The 17,500-nt window shown below is 25.7% G+C and overlaps 1 protein-coding gene across 1 annotated transcript in view; it reads left to right on the top strand.

Annotated features, from left to right (window-relative positions):
- The window catches only part of LOC101239380 (arf-GAP with SH3 domain, ANK repeat and PH domain-containing protein 1), a 70,171-nt gene that overhangs the window by 26,698 nt on the left and 25,973 nt on the right, over positions 1-17,500 (top strand). Inside the window, exons 12-20 of the mRNA XM_065796345.1 lie at positions 337-432; positions 3,065-3,165; positions 5,393-5,462; positions 5,581-5,628; positions 9,652-9,697; positions 13,474-13,522; positions 13,792-13,864; positions 14,972-15,001; positions 17,234-17,306. Of these exons, the coding sequence (XP_065652417.1) occupies positions 337-432; positions 3,065-3,165; positions 5,393-5,462; positions 5,581-5,628; positions 9,652-9,697; positions 13,474-13,522; positions 13,792-13,864; positions 14,972-15,001; positions 17,234-17,306 (586 nt within the window). The remainder of the gene's footprint in view (positions 1-336; positions 433-3,064; positions 3,166-5,392; positions 5,463-5,580; positions 5,629-9,651; positions 9,698-13,473; positions 13,523-13,791; positions 13,865-14,971; positions 15,002-17,233; positions 17,307-17,500) is intronic.

Below are 17,500 nucleotides of genomic sequence, written 5' to 3'. Positions count from 1 at the left end.
GCTTTAAATAGAAAAAAAATTTGCTATTATTTAAGAAAAAGTTGGTTTTAATTAAATAGTTACTTTTAAATTTTATTGAAAATGCAGCCATCGCACAGTGGTTAGCACACTTGCCTCAGAAACTAAAGAGGCGTGAATTTCCTTTCAAATGCTCTTACGCTTTGCTCTGTGATATGACCGGTAAGACTTCTTGGGGCACCTTAAATAAAAAATTTAAAAAAATAAAAAAAAATAAAAAAATATTGTAATTATAATGTTATCATTATGAAGTTTAATTAACAGGAACAAATAAAAAAAGTAAAAAAAAATTCAAACAGATGACATTTTTATTTTTAGTTAAGATTAGAAAAAGATGAAGAAAGGAAAGAATTATTAGAAATAAAAAATCAATTAAAGGTTCTTCTTCAGCTGGATTCAAACAGTACCAAGGAGGTATGATTTTTCTGTTGTATTTTTCATATTTACCTGGGACTTTTAGATTTTATTAAAATAGTTAAGAAATAATTATAGAATGAAAACAAGATTACTTCTTTAGCCAATACCTTGTTCATTACTACTCCTTGACTGTATGAATTAGGATATTTGCAAGTCAAAAAAGAATTTCAAAGAACACCAATATTTTACATGGTTTTCTAGCAAACAAAACTGCAAGAAGTTAAGAATATAGAAAATAAAAATATAAAATATATAGAAAATATACTCTTTATGCTTGCTTACGATGTAACATATTACGTTTATGAAAGTAAAGTATTCAAGTCATTCAAAAGTTAAAATCAGTTACAAATAGTAGTCAGTACAGCTTCTTTTTTTTTGTAGTTAGTAAGCAATCAGTAATTAATTTATTTTACTTTGTAGTTAGTAAACATTAGTCTGTAGTTTGTAAAGTCAGAAAAAAAAAAAAAATAGAAATCCAAAAGCTATTCATTTACAGAAATTAAGTTTATGAATTAAATTGAAATATGGTTTTTTATAAATTTAAATTATTTACACTAGGCAACAAATTTTTATGAAAGTTTAATTTCATATCATATTTTGTTGCATGCTAATTCTGAAAATCACTTTAGCTTTTTTTCAGCTATAAAGGTAGCGGAGATAAGCTACAGATAGTGGAGATAAGCTACAGGTAGTGTGTTTCAGCTTATCCCATTAGTACAAAAAAAATGGAACTATTAACATGTAAAAACTACAATTTACATTTATTTGCTATTATTGCAAAGAAAGCATAGTTTAAAAAACAGAGTTGAGACCCATTTGAATAAATGCTGAGAAAAAAAAAAGGAAGCGCTAATGATTCCACTGATGTATTTGACGATATATCAGTTTCAGAGTCAAGGCCATCATCTACATCTGCAGCATTAAATAAGTTTAACTAGTCTAAAGATAAGCAACAAAATGGTTGAAAATGCTTTAGTGATTCTTCTTAATTGTCAATGGTTCAGTCAACTGCAATGGCGATGCAACAACAAAAATCCATTTCTAAATTTGCTACTACGACAACAAGTAGTAAATCAGAAGGATGAACTGAATTTGCAAGTTGCAAAGATTTGCATGTTTGCTAAAACATGACATGTAGTTAAAATAAAATAAATATAGATGTAAAATAATTTGATATTAAATTTACTGAAATGACTTGAAATTAAGTTTACTGAAATTACTTGAAATCAAAATTAAATTGTGCTTAAATTTATGTCTTGTTTGGTACTTTGTGGTTTTCACAGTTAGTTGCAAAAGTTTCCATTTCTTTAATCTGGATGCAAGTAGTTCTGCACCAGTCTTTAAAGTCTTTGTCTTTCTTGCAATCATTAGCGTTGACCATGCAAAAGTAACACTTGTTTAGGTGATCAGTTGACTCTTTCCAAATTGTGGATACTGCAAACTATTTTTACTAAACCATAGATTAATAAAAACTTATTGTTTACTATCAAAAGCAGGCAAAAAAATATTTTTTGCAAATTTCTAAATAGAATATAGGTGATAGGTACTGTTGCGTGAATGTTAGTGTTGTGCAGCAGAATAGTTTTAGGCTCTGTTTAGAGCCACTAACGAATAGTCTTTAGTTATCAGAAACATACTCTCTAACACTCAATTTTAAAAAGGTTATAATGATAAATTGGCTTGTGCCTCAAAGTGATTTCATCACTTTGAGGCACAAGTGATGAAATCACTTTGAGGCACACTTTAAGTCAATATATTGATAAGTTCAAAGTCTCATTATATTTTTTGAAATGTGTTTCCTTTAGTGCAAATGTTTTACACTGGTTTTAAATACATTTGAGGATATTTTAGATTTAAGCTTGCCTTGATCTGAAAGTTAAATAGAAAAGTATGCCAAATAGACTTTTTTATGAAGTCTGTATTTGTTTTCTGTTTTCTCCTATTTTGTATTTTACCGCATGTAGCCAATTCTTTTAAAATGTGTCATTCTTTTGATTATAGCATAAGATAAGAGATGTTTCATTTTACTGAAAATAAAAACATGTAACATCAAACTAGTCATATGTCAAAGGAAATTAATAATGCTAAAGAATTTGGTGTGACAGAAAAATAGTTTGTAACAACATATGTAAAAAAGGTGACTCTTCTTGGATGTGGCAGAAAATGCATTCAGCAATGGAGTTTTCCTATTTTTCTGGCTAATTTTTTTTCAAAAATGTTATTTAAATAAAAATATGAAATTGGATTTTTTGTTATACTTGAAGTTAGATTTTTTTTTTTTTAAATTAATTAGAAATAGTCTTATGTAAATTCAATCAATTACATTTGGTTAAGTTTATAAATGATAAATGACAAAACCAAAAACTAAATTGAAAATTTTTTTATAAATGTCAATGAAAATAAATGAATGTAAAATATGAAACATTTTTTTATTTACATGAATATAAAGACTTTTTTGAACAAATTTTGAATAAAACTAAATTAGACTAAAAAATACCTACCTGAAAATTAAAGCAATTTTATATGTATGACGTATATGCATTGAAAAGTAAAACTAGTAACTAAGTACAAAATAACTAAGCACAAGTTTTGTTTTAACTCTTTGCTTTATTTTATTTCATTATGCTAGGGAGAAAAAAAAACTAATCAAAATTATAAACTTCATGGACATCAAGGGGATAAGAATTATGGTGGAGAAAAATATGGATATCTATCTAAGAGAAGTGAAGGGTTAGTAGTTTTTTTAACACAGTTATCTCTCAAAAAGAAATCTATAAGATATATATGCTAATCATATTTTTTTAAACTGAAAAATGTGCATGTGTATATATATATATATATATATATATATATATATATATATATATATATATATTATATATAAATATACACACGCACAAATGTGTGTGTAGACAGATGAGGATCCCTTTGTTACAACTTTAGGTATATTAGCAAGACCAAGGCAACTGTATAAGTTGTTATTTAGGTTGTGCTATCTATGGTTGAGTTGACAAATAAACTTTTAAACATGTTTACAGTGCCTAAAAGTAATAAAGTATTTTTAAAACATAAAAAATATTATGTTAAAACTCCCATTAAAACCATTAAAACAGCTAATATGTATCTCATATAAATATTCATGGTCTTTGAAGTAACTTTTCACATGGTGACAATGGTTTTGTATAATTGTTAGAGTATTCTATTCAGATTTCTGTTGAAATCTTGATGGTATACTCTGTTGTTTTTTTTATGTACTTTTTTTTTGCGAATGCCTCAACCCTAGTACCACTCACCTTACTGGCTCTTCAACTCAAAGTTTTTGTTCTTCTCAATCTTTTATTTAGATAATTTGTGATTAGTCTCCTAGGCAACCCTAATCACTTACGTTCAGATTTGATAACAAGGCCAAAAGTACCAAGTTTAATTTGTCTCCTAAATCTAATCTACAACCTGAGGCTAAACTCTTCCTGTCATCCCAGAGATAGAGCTTAATCAATAGTTAGACATCAGACATTTGCTAAAGTTATTTGTCTCTTAAATTCTCCTACTGCTTGTGATCCAGACAATATTACTGTCATTGTCTTACAAAAAGTGTTCTCCAGGACTCTTTTCTCTAAACTGTTTAGTTTTAAATCTTTTAAATCTTTTTTTTCTCCTGCTGGAAAATTGTATCTGCAGTTCCAATTTTTGAAACTCTAGAGAGCACTATGACCATTACCTCATTATCCTCCAATCAGTCTTCTTTCTATTATTAAAAAGAATTTTGAGTCTTTAATTAACAAACTTCTAATATCTCATCTTGAGTCTTAACAACTTAATTTATGACAATTGATAAGGATTTCGATTGCCATGTTCTTCAGTTGACTTGGTGTGTCTGGGAAAGTTTTTAAAATCATAAAATCATTTCTTTCAAATCGCAGTGTTAAAATTGTCCTTGACTGACAACACTCTTCTTCATTTTCAATAATTTCTGTGATACAACAAGGTTCCATTCTAGGGTTTGTGTTGTTCATGATCTATATTAATTAACTTCCTGATAATCTTACCTTTATGTGGTTCTGTTTGCCTTTAATTTATATTTAGTTCTTGACAAAAAGTTATCACTTTTTTATCACTTAGATTAGGCTTCTAGTTGTGATCTCTTCTTTGTAAAATTTTGGGATTTGCAGGTGGCTTGGCTTGTAATTTTTAACCTAGCAAAACTCAATTATTTATTGCTAATGTTTTTTGCAATATTGTTGTTTTCTAAAGATTAATGAATGGCAACACTTTTACTAAGTTCTCTACTGTTTTGGATTATCTTTCATTACGGTCCTCTCATGGAAACCATCTGTGGTTCTCATGGAAACCATCTTTTCAATATATTGCAAAGTTAGCATCTGCTAAAGTTGTCTCTCTTCATTTTATTTTTCATTTTCTTACTCCTGATTCCATTTTCTAACATACCTCTACCATACCTCTACTATCCTTTAAAATACCTCTACTACCATACCTCTGCCGTACTTCTACATAACTAGCTTTATCATAAATCTCTTATTCATTCTTGTATGGAGTACTTTCGTCAAATCTGGGCTGGTTTTTTTAATACTGCTAACTCCCGACTTAAATAACTTAAAAAAATTTTAAAAAAAGAACACTTAAAATACAGCATTAGTAAAAAAATTTTTGGTTACAAAATTAGTCTCATAAAAAAATGATACAAACATTTTAAAACTACCATAAAGTTACAATTTTAATTGGTTGTTTAATAACTGTAATAGTTAAGTATTGAGATTTTTTTAGTAATTTTAAAACATTTGTTATATACTATTTAAAAATAAACTTTTCATAAATTTTGTAATCTTTTTAAAAAATTAAGTGTTATAATAATTAATAATAACCTTTAATTAGAATAGAAAGGAAAAATAAATGTTTATAAGATAAATATTATTTATAAAGTTATAAAATTTATTTATAGAGTTCGAAAGCAATGGCAAAAGCGTTATTGTGTAATTAAAGATGGCCAATTTACTTTAGCACATGATAAAGTAAAAAATACATGATGCACATCATGTTTTTTATTTAACGTCAAATGTCAACTATTTTAATGTTTATTTTGCTTGTTTGTAATATTTATTATAAGTATTTATAATTGTTATTTTACAGCAAAGCGCACCAACCACAGCATTAAATCTTCTCACTTCTCAAGTCAAGGTATGTTTTTAACTAACTTTTAATCAATAATTAAAGTTGAAATGGTTATAATAATTAAGAATTAATTGCATGTATTGTAAATTTATAATAAAATTGATTTTGGTATTTAAAAAGTTATGAAGAAAACTCAAATGTAATAATAGAACTGTTTGATGTATTTTACTAGTATGATATATGAACAATGTAATCATAGAGTGTGATGATAATCCATCATCATCATCATCATCATCATCATCATCATCATCATCATCATCATCATCATCATCATCATCATCATCATCATCATCATCATCATCATCATCATCATCATCATTGTCATTGTCATTGTCATCATCATCATCATCATCATCATCATCATCATCATCATCATCATCATCATCATCATCATCATCATCATCATCATCATCGTTGTTGTCACTATCATCAACATCAACTCATTTTTTCACCACATCCTGAAAAACTGAGATAAGTTAAACTTTCTCAGTATTTCAGGATGTGGTGGCTTCGAACCGAGTACTATGGAATGTGGTGACTTTTACTCATAATTTGATTTCTCATTTTTCTTTGAATTAAAGCTTTTCTCCTTTCTCTTAAAATTGTTATGTTTTAGCTGACATCCAATTATTTACAAAAATATGAAGGAATTATTTAATTAAAGGAACAATTAAAAAGAGCAATGTTTACTAGCACTCCATCAAAAAAGAATCTAAAATATTTATTTTCATAAATAAATCAATATTTAAGTCAATAAAATTGATTGAATTCAATTTAAATCAATAAACATGTTTTGATTTGTTGTTTATTAAAATATTATTTTAATTAGTTTATATTTTAATTGTTGTCTCCTAAAATATTTTTATCTCTTGTTAAATGCTTTGATTTATTGTCTAATAAAATGTTACCTAAAGTTTTAGCTTGGTTAAACAAAAATAGAAAGTTGAAAGTATTTTAAATTATATATATATATACACATTTATTTTTATTTTATTACAAATTTTATCTAAGGATTTAGAGATAAAGTAGTGGAACTAAATTTGGCAAAAGAAATTTTTTGACGGGTTAAGAAGCATTACACAGCTCTCTTTTTTCCTAAATGTCAAAAGCATTAAGTTAAGCAAAATTTTCTTTGTAAAATATAAACATCGAAAGCGTTCAGTTAGGCAAAAAAAATTTTTTTGAATATTTAAATTTTAAATCTTTTAACATTGTTTACGAGACATTGATTCAGAATTTCGAATGAATGCAAAATAGTTGTGCAACTTTTGTTGAAGCTTTTTTTTTAATCATCCGCTAACTAATTTACACGTAAAATATAAGTCTCTCCATCAAAGATTATCATAGGTTATTATAAGAGAAAGAAAATTAAAATCTTTTTTTTTCTTTTAAAAAGGGAGAAGTGCTTTTGTTTATGAGAATTCTTTTCTCAAATGTATTTTTTGTTTCTTATTAGTTCAATATCGTGTAAAGTTCTTTTGACTTAATACATTTATGAACATAATTTACGTTTACAAGTATCTCATTGTTAACTGATAAAAATCTATTTATAAATTGTTTATAATCTTTATTAAAAATACTACATTAAATACCTAACAATTAAAAAAATAAATAAATTGTGATAAATAAACAAAAGAATATGTTAAGTATAAGATTGTTTTAAAATATAAATTATAAGGAAATATAATCTTTTTCAAATAACCAATTTAGATTCAATTAATAATTTTTTTAAAAATTGTTTTAAAAAAAATTATTAATTGAATCTTAATTGAATCTAATTGAGATTTAAAATTAAATTTAATTACAACACGGTACTATAAAATACTTTCAAAATATCAATAATTTTTAAATTCCTGTAACAAATAAGATCCTAACAATTACAACGCATTAAAAGCAAAAGGTTTTTGTAAATTGTTTTTTTATATTTGTTTATACTTTGTTGTTGTAAAAAAGTGCGCATATTTTTTTGATAAAATAAGCACTCAATTCAAGAGAAAAAACTAATGGCGTATATACCGGCATGATATATACACCATTATGTTTATAACTGAAAGTAGAAAAGTTAATGTTATCAACAGTTTACAATATTACTTTTATTTAAGCAAATTATTTTTAGTCTACACTTAGCCCTATAATGAAAAATGACTAGAATATGTAAGAAATCCGCTGAAAATTTTTAGAATAAAAACATAGCAACGAGCAATTCAAAAAGTCGGCAGGCGACCAAAATTAACAAACCGGTTTCTTTCAGTCGCCCTTCTGGCAACCGGCCAAAAGTCTAAGTGTATACCTCTGATATATATATAATTAATTGTTTAAATTGACAGTAATGGATCTCAATGTGTCATTTGATGCTTATAATGTCCGCTAGCAACACAATGGGTGGGGTCTGTTTTAAAAGGTTAATGGTAAAATTGAATTTTTTCAAGCAGACAATTTATTTGAGGGTTTAAATGTATGATTGCTTTGTGGAAATTGTATATAATTAGTATAAATACTAAATCGTCGAATAAAGAAACTAATTTATAGAGATTTTTGTAGAAATAAGACACATGTCTTCAATTCTACTAAAATTTGCTTACCTGCACCAGGCTCACCTAAAAATCTCTGCATCACTCTGTCTTTTTTTCAATTGACTAATTAAATGCAAACATCTGATCAATGGAAATCAATTCACTGAACGTCTAAAATAATGATACAATTATTTACAGAAGATATTACTTCTGCTCTTTAAAAAGCTTTTAAACATATTTTGTGCAGATTTATCATTAACCACAGAAAGTATATTTTGACCTCTAATAAGCAATTAAGGTTTTTCCTTAGACATAAACAATGGTTCTAATGCGTATAGGCAAGGGTTATTGCTCTACTTCATTCTTTTCTTTAACTTTAAGTTTCTCTCTACTTCATTCTTTTCTTTAACTTTAAGTTTCTCTCTACTTCATTCTTCTCTTTAACTTTAAGTTTCTCTCTACTTCATTCTTTTCTTTAACTTTAAGTTTCTCTCTACTTCATTCTTTTCTTTAACTTTAAGTTTCTCTCTACTTCATTCTTCTCTTTAACTTTAAGTTTCTCTCTACTTCATTCTTTTCTTTAACTTTAAGTTTCTCTCTACTTCATTCTTCTCTTTAACTTTAAGTTTCTCTCTACTTCATTCTTCTCTTTAACTTTAAGTTTCTCTCTACTTCATTCTTCTCTTTAACTTTAAGTTTCTCTCTATTCATTCTTTTCTTTAACTTTAAGTTTCTCTCTACTTCATTCTTTTCTTTAACTTTAAGTTTCTCTCTACTTCATTCTTTTCTTTAACTTTAAGTTTCTCTCTACTTCATACTTCTCTTTAAGTCTCCTCTTGGTTATTGAATGTGAATTTTTTTAAAAACTGTCTAGATTTAACTATTTTTTGTTTTTTGTTTGTTTGTGGACTTTTTTAATTATTAACCTTTATATATATGGTAGTGGTGTAGTAGTAGAGCGCTCACTTCATAAGTGAGAGGTTCCGAGTTCAATTCCCACTACGTTCCTGGTTGTACCGCGTTTAACTTGTTTCTCCGTGCAGCGACCTTGTTCATCAAGGTTCATGTTTCGGAGTTATAGAGTTGAGTGAGGGTTATAACCACAAGTAGCCTCCTCATCTGTAGTGGCCTTCTCGGCCTTGGGGAGGTGAATTACAAAAAAATATATATATCAGTGGGTTAATTCTGAAATATTGTTTGTCCAAATTTGGGCTATATTGAGTTAAGAATGTTGAAATGTTGATCTCTGCACCCTCTATCATCTACCATATTATATGGAATATGTTGAAAAAATACATTGAAACAATTATAATATGTATTTAAATATTTGAGTTTGTATACAAGTTTAAACTTTTAATTTTTTAATTTTAAAATTATTATTCCCACAACTGTCTAAAATGGACAACAATGTTTTAGAATTGACCCATCAATATATTTCCGTACTTATAAAGTTATATACAATATTTATATAAACTTATATAACTTTAATTTTTTCATTTCATAAATTTTTTTATAGCCACTGCAAGAGAAAGAAAAGAAGTTAACATTTGCTCTAATGGCTCGTAAGTAACATCATTATAATAAGTGTCATTGTTACTATTATATGTTAATTATCTACATTGTTATTATAAGCAATTTATTTTTCATAATTTGATTTAAATTTTTATAAAAAATATAAATTAAAATATGAGAATTTATTAAATGTTTGTTTATTATTAAATTTACTTTAGGTCAAGTTAAGTTATTTTTTTTTAATATTTAAAAATGGTTATTATTTTTGAAATTTTTATATAATTTTGTTTCTCTTGAGGCAAAGGTTAGCTTTTATTAAAGTTTTTGAATCTGCTAAATCACATGTTTGAAATATGTTGTATGTCTGTGACATCTTTATTTCACATCTAGAGACCTGTGTAATTATAATAAAACACTTTTTAAAACATGCGTAGCAATATATTGAACATTTAAACTGGTTATTTAGCTAAATGGATTTTCTCTTTAGTTTTGTTTAAGATTATTTAATTTTTTTATTTATGCTTTTTTGTTATTCAAATCTATAATATTTGGAACTAACTAAAAAATTGTTTCTGAAAATAAAAGTAGAAATAAATACCTTTGAAAATAATAAACTTTATATTTACACCAATATGTATTAATATATATTGTATATTTTATTAACATATACAAATATTTTTGTATAAAATGTTTTAAGCAACAAAAAAGCTATGTGGTCATACAAAATGTTCTGTTATCGAATAAAATTGAAAATTGTTTACTTCTTACTTTTAAGATGTTGACACATATTATGGAAATGCTAAGCACTTAATTTGTATGACAAAAAAAAAATTCTGTAGATGGCGACAAAGTAAAACATGGAAAATGAAAAAACCCCTGTAAATATATTGTGAAAGTAAAATAATCACAAAATGACTTAAATCTCAAATTTAACTTATTATATATATATAATTAGTTAAATTTGAGATTTAGTCATAAACATATATGTTTAATTTATAACTTAATTCATAATTTTTCCATTTGTGAAAAAGTTATTATTAGTTAAGTTATTATAAGTACTTATTTATTCTTTGGTGTTTTATGCTATGGTGAAAACATTTAACTCAAACTTGCTTAAATTATGGGTAACTTTTTTTACTTAACCAATGGTCAGAGCCAGCTGTAGGGCGGCGCAATCGGTGCAGTTGCACAAAGCCCTGCGCTTCGAAAGGTCCATTGCATTCGCATTTAAAATCAGGCATTACAAAGTTGGCATATTTTTTCAGTTTATATGAAAAACATATATATTATAACCAAGTAACAATAATGTTTAACGCATCCATACTGTATATGTTTTTTGAACCATATTGTATTTCATATACAATTGAATAACTTTGTATTTCATATACAATAGAATAAAAAGAAATCTTATATTTTTGATTAAAAAACAAGCTTTTTGGCATTCCTCTAAAAGTGTTCTAATTTTATAATTTATGATAAAAATGTTCTATTTTTATAATTTTCGACTAAAAGTATTCTTTTTTATAAATAAATAAAAAAAAAATTCTATTTTTATATTTTATGATAAAAAATGTTCTATTTTTTAAACTTTGAACAACATGGGAATCTTGTCTGAAAACAAAATGAAAATTGCAAAAGCATTTGCAGCAGATATGTCTAGGTTGTTGAAAAAGATTACCATAGGCCACCTGAATTATAGAAAATAGACAAATAAATAATAGATTTCATAAACTTATATAGAGTAGATATTTGAAACAAGATGGGAATGCTGTCTGGAAAGCGTGAAATCTGTAAGATTTCAAATACCACAATTTTCCCTAGTTTTAAAGCACCTACTTGAACATACCAGAGATGTAAAAATAAGATCCGAAGCAATCAGAAATTAACTTTGTTCTTTTGAATTTATATTAAGAGTGGTAATTTGGTATGCCATATTGAATGAAGTAAATATCTTTTATTTTTAAACCTTATAAAAAACATGTAACATTGTATGGTTTTTTATATAGTTCGGATAATATTAAAAACATGAGTAAAGATGAACTTCTAAAATATTGTATAGATTTATATATGACATTGCAAGATAATATTGATGTGATTGATTTATGTAATGAAATCAAAATCTATTGTCAAGTTTTGCCGTCCAACTTCAGAATATTACAAATGCTGCATTATTTATTAATCTATTTGAGTTATATCTAAATTTCATTACTGCGCTTAAAATTATACTAACTTTAACAATTACAGTCGCTTCAGTAGAAAGATCTTTTTCAAGATTAAAGTTAATAAAAAATTATTTGAGGTACCATAAGCCAAGAAAGATTTACTTCATTAGCAATTTTGTCTATAGAATTAGAAATAGCCAAAAAACTAAGTTATGATGATATCATCTCGGAATTTGCCATAAAGCACGCAAGGAGATAAATTTGGAATTCTTTGTATTAAATATATCTATATTTTTGCAATATAATTCTATTTTTTGTTATTTGATTTGTTAAAGAAAATTTTGATGACTGAAATGTTAGTTTATTTAAATATTTTTAGTGACTTATAATTGTATTATTTTTAGTGCCATTGTTCAACGTGTACTAAAATATAGTGCACATGTAAATAATATGTGTAAAAAATCATATATATGTACATATATGTACTACAATAATATTAAGGCCTTGGAAAGTTATCTTGCACTGGGCCCCGCATTTCTTTGGGCCGGCCCTACCAATGGTTAATTCATCTGCGGCTGATTTGACTTTATTAAAATTATCTTATATTAAATACTTCATTTTATGTAAAATATACCTTAATAAACCTTGTATCAGATTATTATAAACCTGTGTTTGTGTTAAGGTTATCAAAGTAAAGCCATGATTCAAGTAAGTATTGTGAATTTCAAAATAGGTATCACAGATGTAATGACTTGCAAAACTGCTCAGTTTTATGGCTTTTTATTAAAAAATTTGTGCTGGCAAATATCAAAAAGAATGTACAAGCAACAAATTTTTTGGTGTCATTTTATTTCTGAAAATCCTTTTATAAGTTGATTATATCTCGATTTCAGAAATTATATTTGTTCAAATTAATTAATATGTTTTTTTAGGCTTGGATTTTTTTATGCCATTTCAAGATATTTTCGTATAACCTTCATAAAAAAGATAGCATATTTAAAATATGAAAATTATGAAATAAGACAAGCACCCCAAAATAAAATTATCTAAACTATGAGTAGGTTGACTCACATAAGTTGTTGCTGACTAGTTTCAGCCTTCAGGGTTTGTAGTGCTAATGCTCTATGCGCAATTAGACAAATCACTTCAAACACATCTAGCACTGATGTTATATTAGGAGTTTGCTTGTATAAATGGCCTGAGTGTTTTTATTTTTTCCTATTGGTATAACATGTTGACAAAACCTATAAAAAGTTGTTTATATCTTTATATAGTTATATAGTTATATCTTTGAACACAGCTGAACAAGTTTAATCATGTGCAGTTCAACAAATTACATTTAAATAAAAGGAACATCTGTATCTCTGTAGATTTCATTACTTTCTTACAGAACCAACTCACCTTTAATAAAAAATAAAAGATTTGGAAAATAACTTGTACTTTTCTGGTGTTTATAGTTGTGGATTATTGACATATTTTGTTTAATGTTGGTAAAGTATAGCCACAAAATGTTGACTGAACTTTAGGAGTGTTAAATATATATTTAACAAAAAAATATATTCATTTTTATGTGCATGTACAAACAATATAGGAGAATAGTAAAAAAATAAGATAGTATAAAAAAATTGTTGTAAGGTTTTTGTTTAAAATAAGATTTTTTTTAGATAACCGCACATATCTTTTTCAAGCAGAGGATGAAGCTGATTATGATGCGTAATAACTTTTTTATTATAATATATATTTTTTCTAATAGCATACTTATATTTTGTGTAAATTTATAAAAACTAGTATAAAATAGAAAATTGTATAAAATTAATTCAATTTTTTATTCATTCAAAAGTTTTTATTCATTCAACTTTATTTTTAGTTTTTTTAATTTTATTCAGGCAATTTTTGCTTGTTCATTTTATATTTATTTGCTAATTTTTACATTTAGTTTTTTTTTTTTAAATGATGTTCAAATTTTTTAAATTACTCTTTAGATGGATATCAGTTCTAAGCAATGCTCGTGAAGAAGCACTTCACAAAGCATTTGGGGAAGGCGATGAATCTTTAGTGAGTTATTGAGTTTTAATGTCAGTTAAAAAAAAATAAAAGTTTAATTCAATCAAAATGTCATCAAATGTTTTGATGACATTTTGATTGAATTCACAATTAAAATTTACAAAATTTTTTTTACGAATACACAATAAAATCGAGTTTTTTTTTTTAAATTGTCTATATTCTCTATAAGAAGTTACAAAAATGAGTTTATAATGGTACTTAAGCAAGAAGTTTTTAAAACAAATTAAATGAGTTTATGTTGAGTACTTATGCAAGTATTTAAAACAAATTAAATGCAATCAAATGTATAAAAAAATAAAAACTTGATTTGTTTTTTGGTTGGTCTCTTATTTGGTTACTGGTTATTTTACTGTATTCTTGCTGGTTTCTGTTGGTTGCTGTTTCTTTTACTGAATTTTTGCTTGTTGGTTACTAATTCAAATAGAAAAATAATAGTTATATATATATAAGGAAAACATTTATTTTTATAGTGGTTATATCTAGCTGCATTATAAAAAGTTGGGATTGTTTGTAGGACAACTAGAGTGTAATTATGAAAGATTAGGGTTGTTTTTAAGACAACTAGAGTGTAATTATGAATGGTTGCAGATGATTTTATGACAACTAGACTTTGGTTTTAAATTACTAACCATAAATACGACATTTTGTTGTTATTTTGTTTTAATTTTTTCTTTACAATTATATTATAATTATATTATTTTAAATTTATATTATGTAATAGTTGTCAAAGTTGTACTTTCTGTGCTGCCATAAGCAGCACAAAAAGTTGTGGGTTTATTATAATAAGGGTGTTCACTCTGCTTGAAAAACTAGAAAAACTGAAAAATGTATGTTTTGAGTATCATTGATTTAATGATGCTCAAAACATACATTTTCCAGTTTTTCAGCATGTTTTTTAAAAGTAGCCTTTTCTAGTTTTTCAGAGTGGACACCCTGGTAATGTAATTATTTGTATACAATGATGATATATAACAAAATTCATGTAATATACTATAATATATATATATAAAGTAATATAAGATATATATGATAAAAATAAAATTTAACTTTAACTTTGTTTTTTTTTTAATTAAATTCAAAATTCTTATTTTTATTTAGTCAAAAGAACCAGTTAGCAGTTTAAAGGAGGTATTTTTTTAATGTATATTGGTATATATATTTTTGATGTTATAGTTATATATATATATATATATATATATATATATATATATATATATATATATATATATATATATATATATATATATATATATATATATATATATATATATATATATATATATAGATATAGATATAGATATAGATATAGATATATATATATATGTTATAGTTTTATATATATATATATATATATATGTTATAGTTTTATATATATATACATATATATGTTTATATATAAAAATATATTCTTATTTATGAAAATAATCTTTATTATTTTTATCATATATGTGTGTGTATGATTATTATTGTTATTTTTGCTGTAAAGTCATAAATTAAAAAGAAATTAAATTCAATGGTTAAAGTTGAATCAATGACTGTAGAAACAATTTACTTTAAATAATCAAAGAAAAATAATTGGATTAATCTACGAAATGATTTTAACTGGTAGATTATTCCAATCAGTTGCTGCTTTTTTTTGGAACAAATTTGTTCTAAATTAATTAAATTTTTTTTTAATATGAACTTTTGTTAGACTTAATTAGACTTGCTAATATAATTTAACACAGAGTTTAAAATTTTTATTTGAATTTTTGCATATTTGTCTCATATTTTTTAATGCTGTAAATCTAATTGCTTTGAGTGTAAATATTGCTGGTAAGCGAGATATGGTTGCTGCTGGTAAGCAAGATATTGTTGCTGATAGGTTAGGTAGTCCTGGTATATTTGTTGTCCAAAGAGTAGAAACAGTTAAAGTTGACTTTTACTGTTTCTATGTGTATATGACATTTAACTGATATAGATCAGTTTTCCTGAAGTTGCTTATCAACATTCTGTAATATTAATTGTGCTAGCGTGTTCATTTTTGTGCACAACAAAAATTCTGTGATGATTCTGTGATAATTCTGTGATAAATAGCTGTTAGATTGGACAGACTTACCATTGTGAAGCGGATACTTTTAATTTTGACTATGGTTGAATGTAATCTTTTCTCGATTAAGGTTTTTGTCTGTTAAGTTTTTAGTAACAAGTCGTTATTTTATTATTTTACTTTATTGTTTAGAAAATTATTATATTAAATAAATATGAATGCAATTTTAAACACCTTGTGTTTAAATTCACTTACAACTTAGTTTTTTTTTATATTCTTCAAACAATTTTTGAAGATAGTTGAAAATTTAGCGGTAGTGGTGTAGTGCTAGAGTGCTCGCCTCATAAGCGAGGAGTTCCGAGTTTGATCCCCACCACGCCCCTGGTATTACCGCGCTTAACTTGTTTCTCTGCTGGGGTTGCTTTTTGGTCAAGGTTCGTGTTTTGGAGTAATAGAGTTGGGATAGGATTGTAACCACAATTAAAGTAGCCTCCTCAAGTGTAGTGGCCTTTGTGGCCTTGAGGAGGTGAAATAACATTAAGAAATAAATAAAGCGAAGATGACAATTTTTTTTTTGTAAGTTCTCAATCTCTAAATTTAATTAATTCTAATTAAATCTAATAAATTTTTTAAATTTGTTTAATGTGATTTTAACATTTTTTTTATTCAAAAATAACAATAGCAGCATTTTTTTGTATAACTTTTTTTTTTTAATACTCTAACAAATAAATACAAATGTCTAAAAAAAAAATTACAAAAATAAGTATAAATATAAATTTTTTTAAAAACCAGATGTAAACATATTAGTACAATTACTAAATATCTTATTTAATACATTTTTTTATATATTTATTTGTAATTTTTAAAAATTTATAAATTTTGTCATTTTCAAGTTACATTTTCTTAATTAACTAAGAAAATCATAAAAAGTATTTTTGCTTTTTAAAAATTATTAAAAATTTTTTTTACTTTCATTCTTTTAAATTTTCATTCATTTTATAAGTTCGTTATTATTTTTTTTTTTTTGTAATTCACCTCCCCAAGGCTGAGAAGGCCACTACAGACAAGGAGGCTACTTGTGGTTTTAACCCTCTCTCAACTCTATAACTCCGAAACATGAACCTTGACGAACAAGACCGCTGCGCGGAGAAACAAGTTGAGCGCAGTACTACCAGGGACGTGGCGGGAATCGAACTCGGAACTTCTTGCTTATGAAGCGAGCATTCTACCATTACACCACTACCGCATTATGTCAAAATTATATCAAAATTGAAATAGTTATATTTAAAGAAAGGATTTTTTTTTTTTAAATTTTAAATTTTTATTTTTAGTTAACACAAGGTATCATTTCTGAAGTACAAAGACTACCTGGAAATAACAATTGTGTTGATTGCAATGCTCCAAGTAATGTTTTATATTATTTTTGATTAGTTCAGGGGTGGCCACAACAAAGCTTGCTGGCTGCATCTGGCCCTCAGCAATCATTTGTTTGGTCCTTTAATTACATAAATTTTTATTAATAGTATAATTGACAGAGATTAATTTACAAAGAAATGTAAAGTTTACAAATTTTTTATAATTTTGAAAATTTATACTTA

The sequence above is a fragment of the Hydra vulgaris genome, chromosome 04, assembly GCF_038396675.1.
Source record: "Hydra vulgaris chromosome 04, alternate assembly HydraT2T_AEP".
NCBI lineage: Eukaryota > Metazoa > Cnidaria > Hydrozoa > Anthoathecata > Hydridae > Hydra > Hydra vulgaris.
The sequence above is the reverse complement of the archived record's forward strand: the minus strand, read 5'-3'. Positions and strand labels throughout refer to the sequence as shown.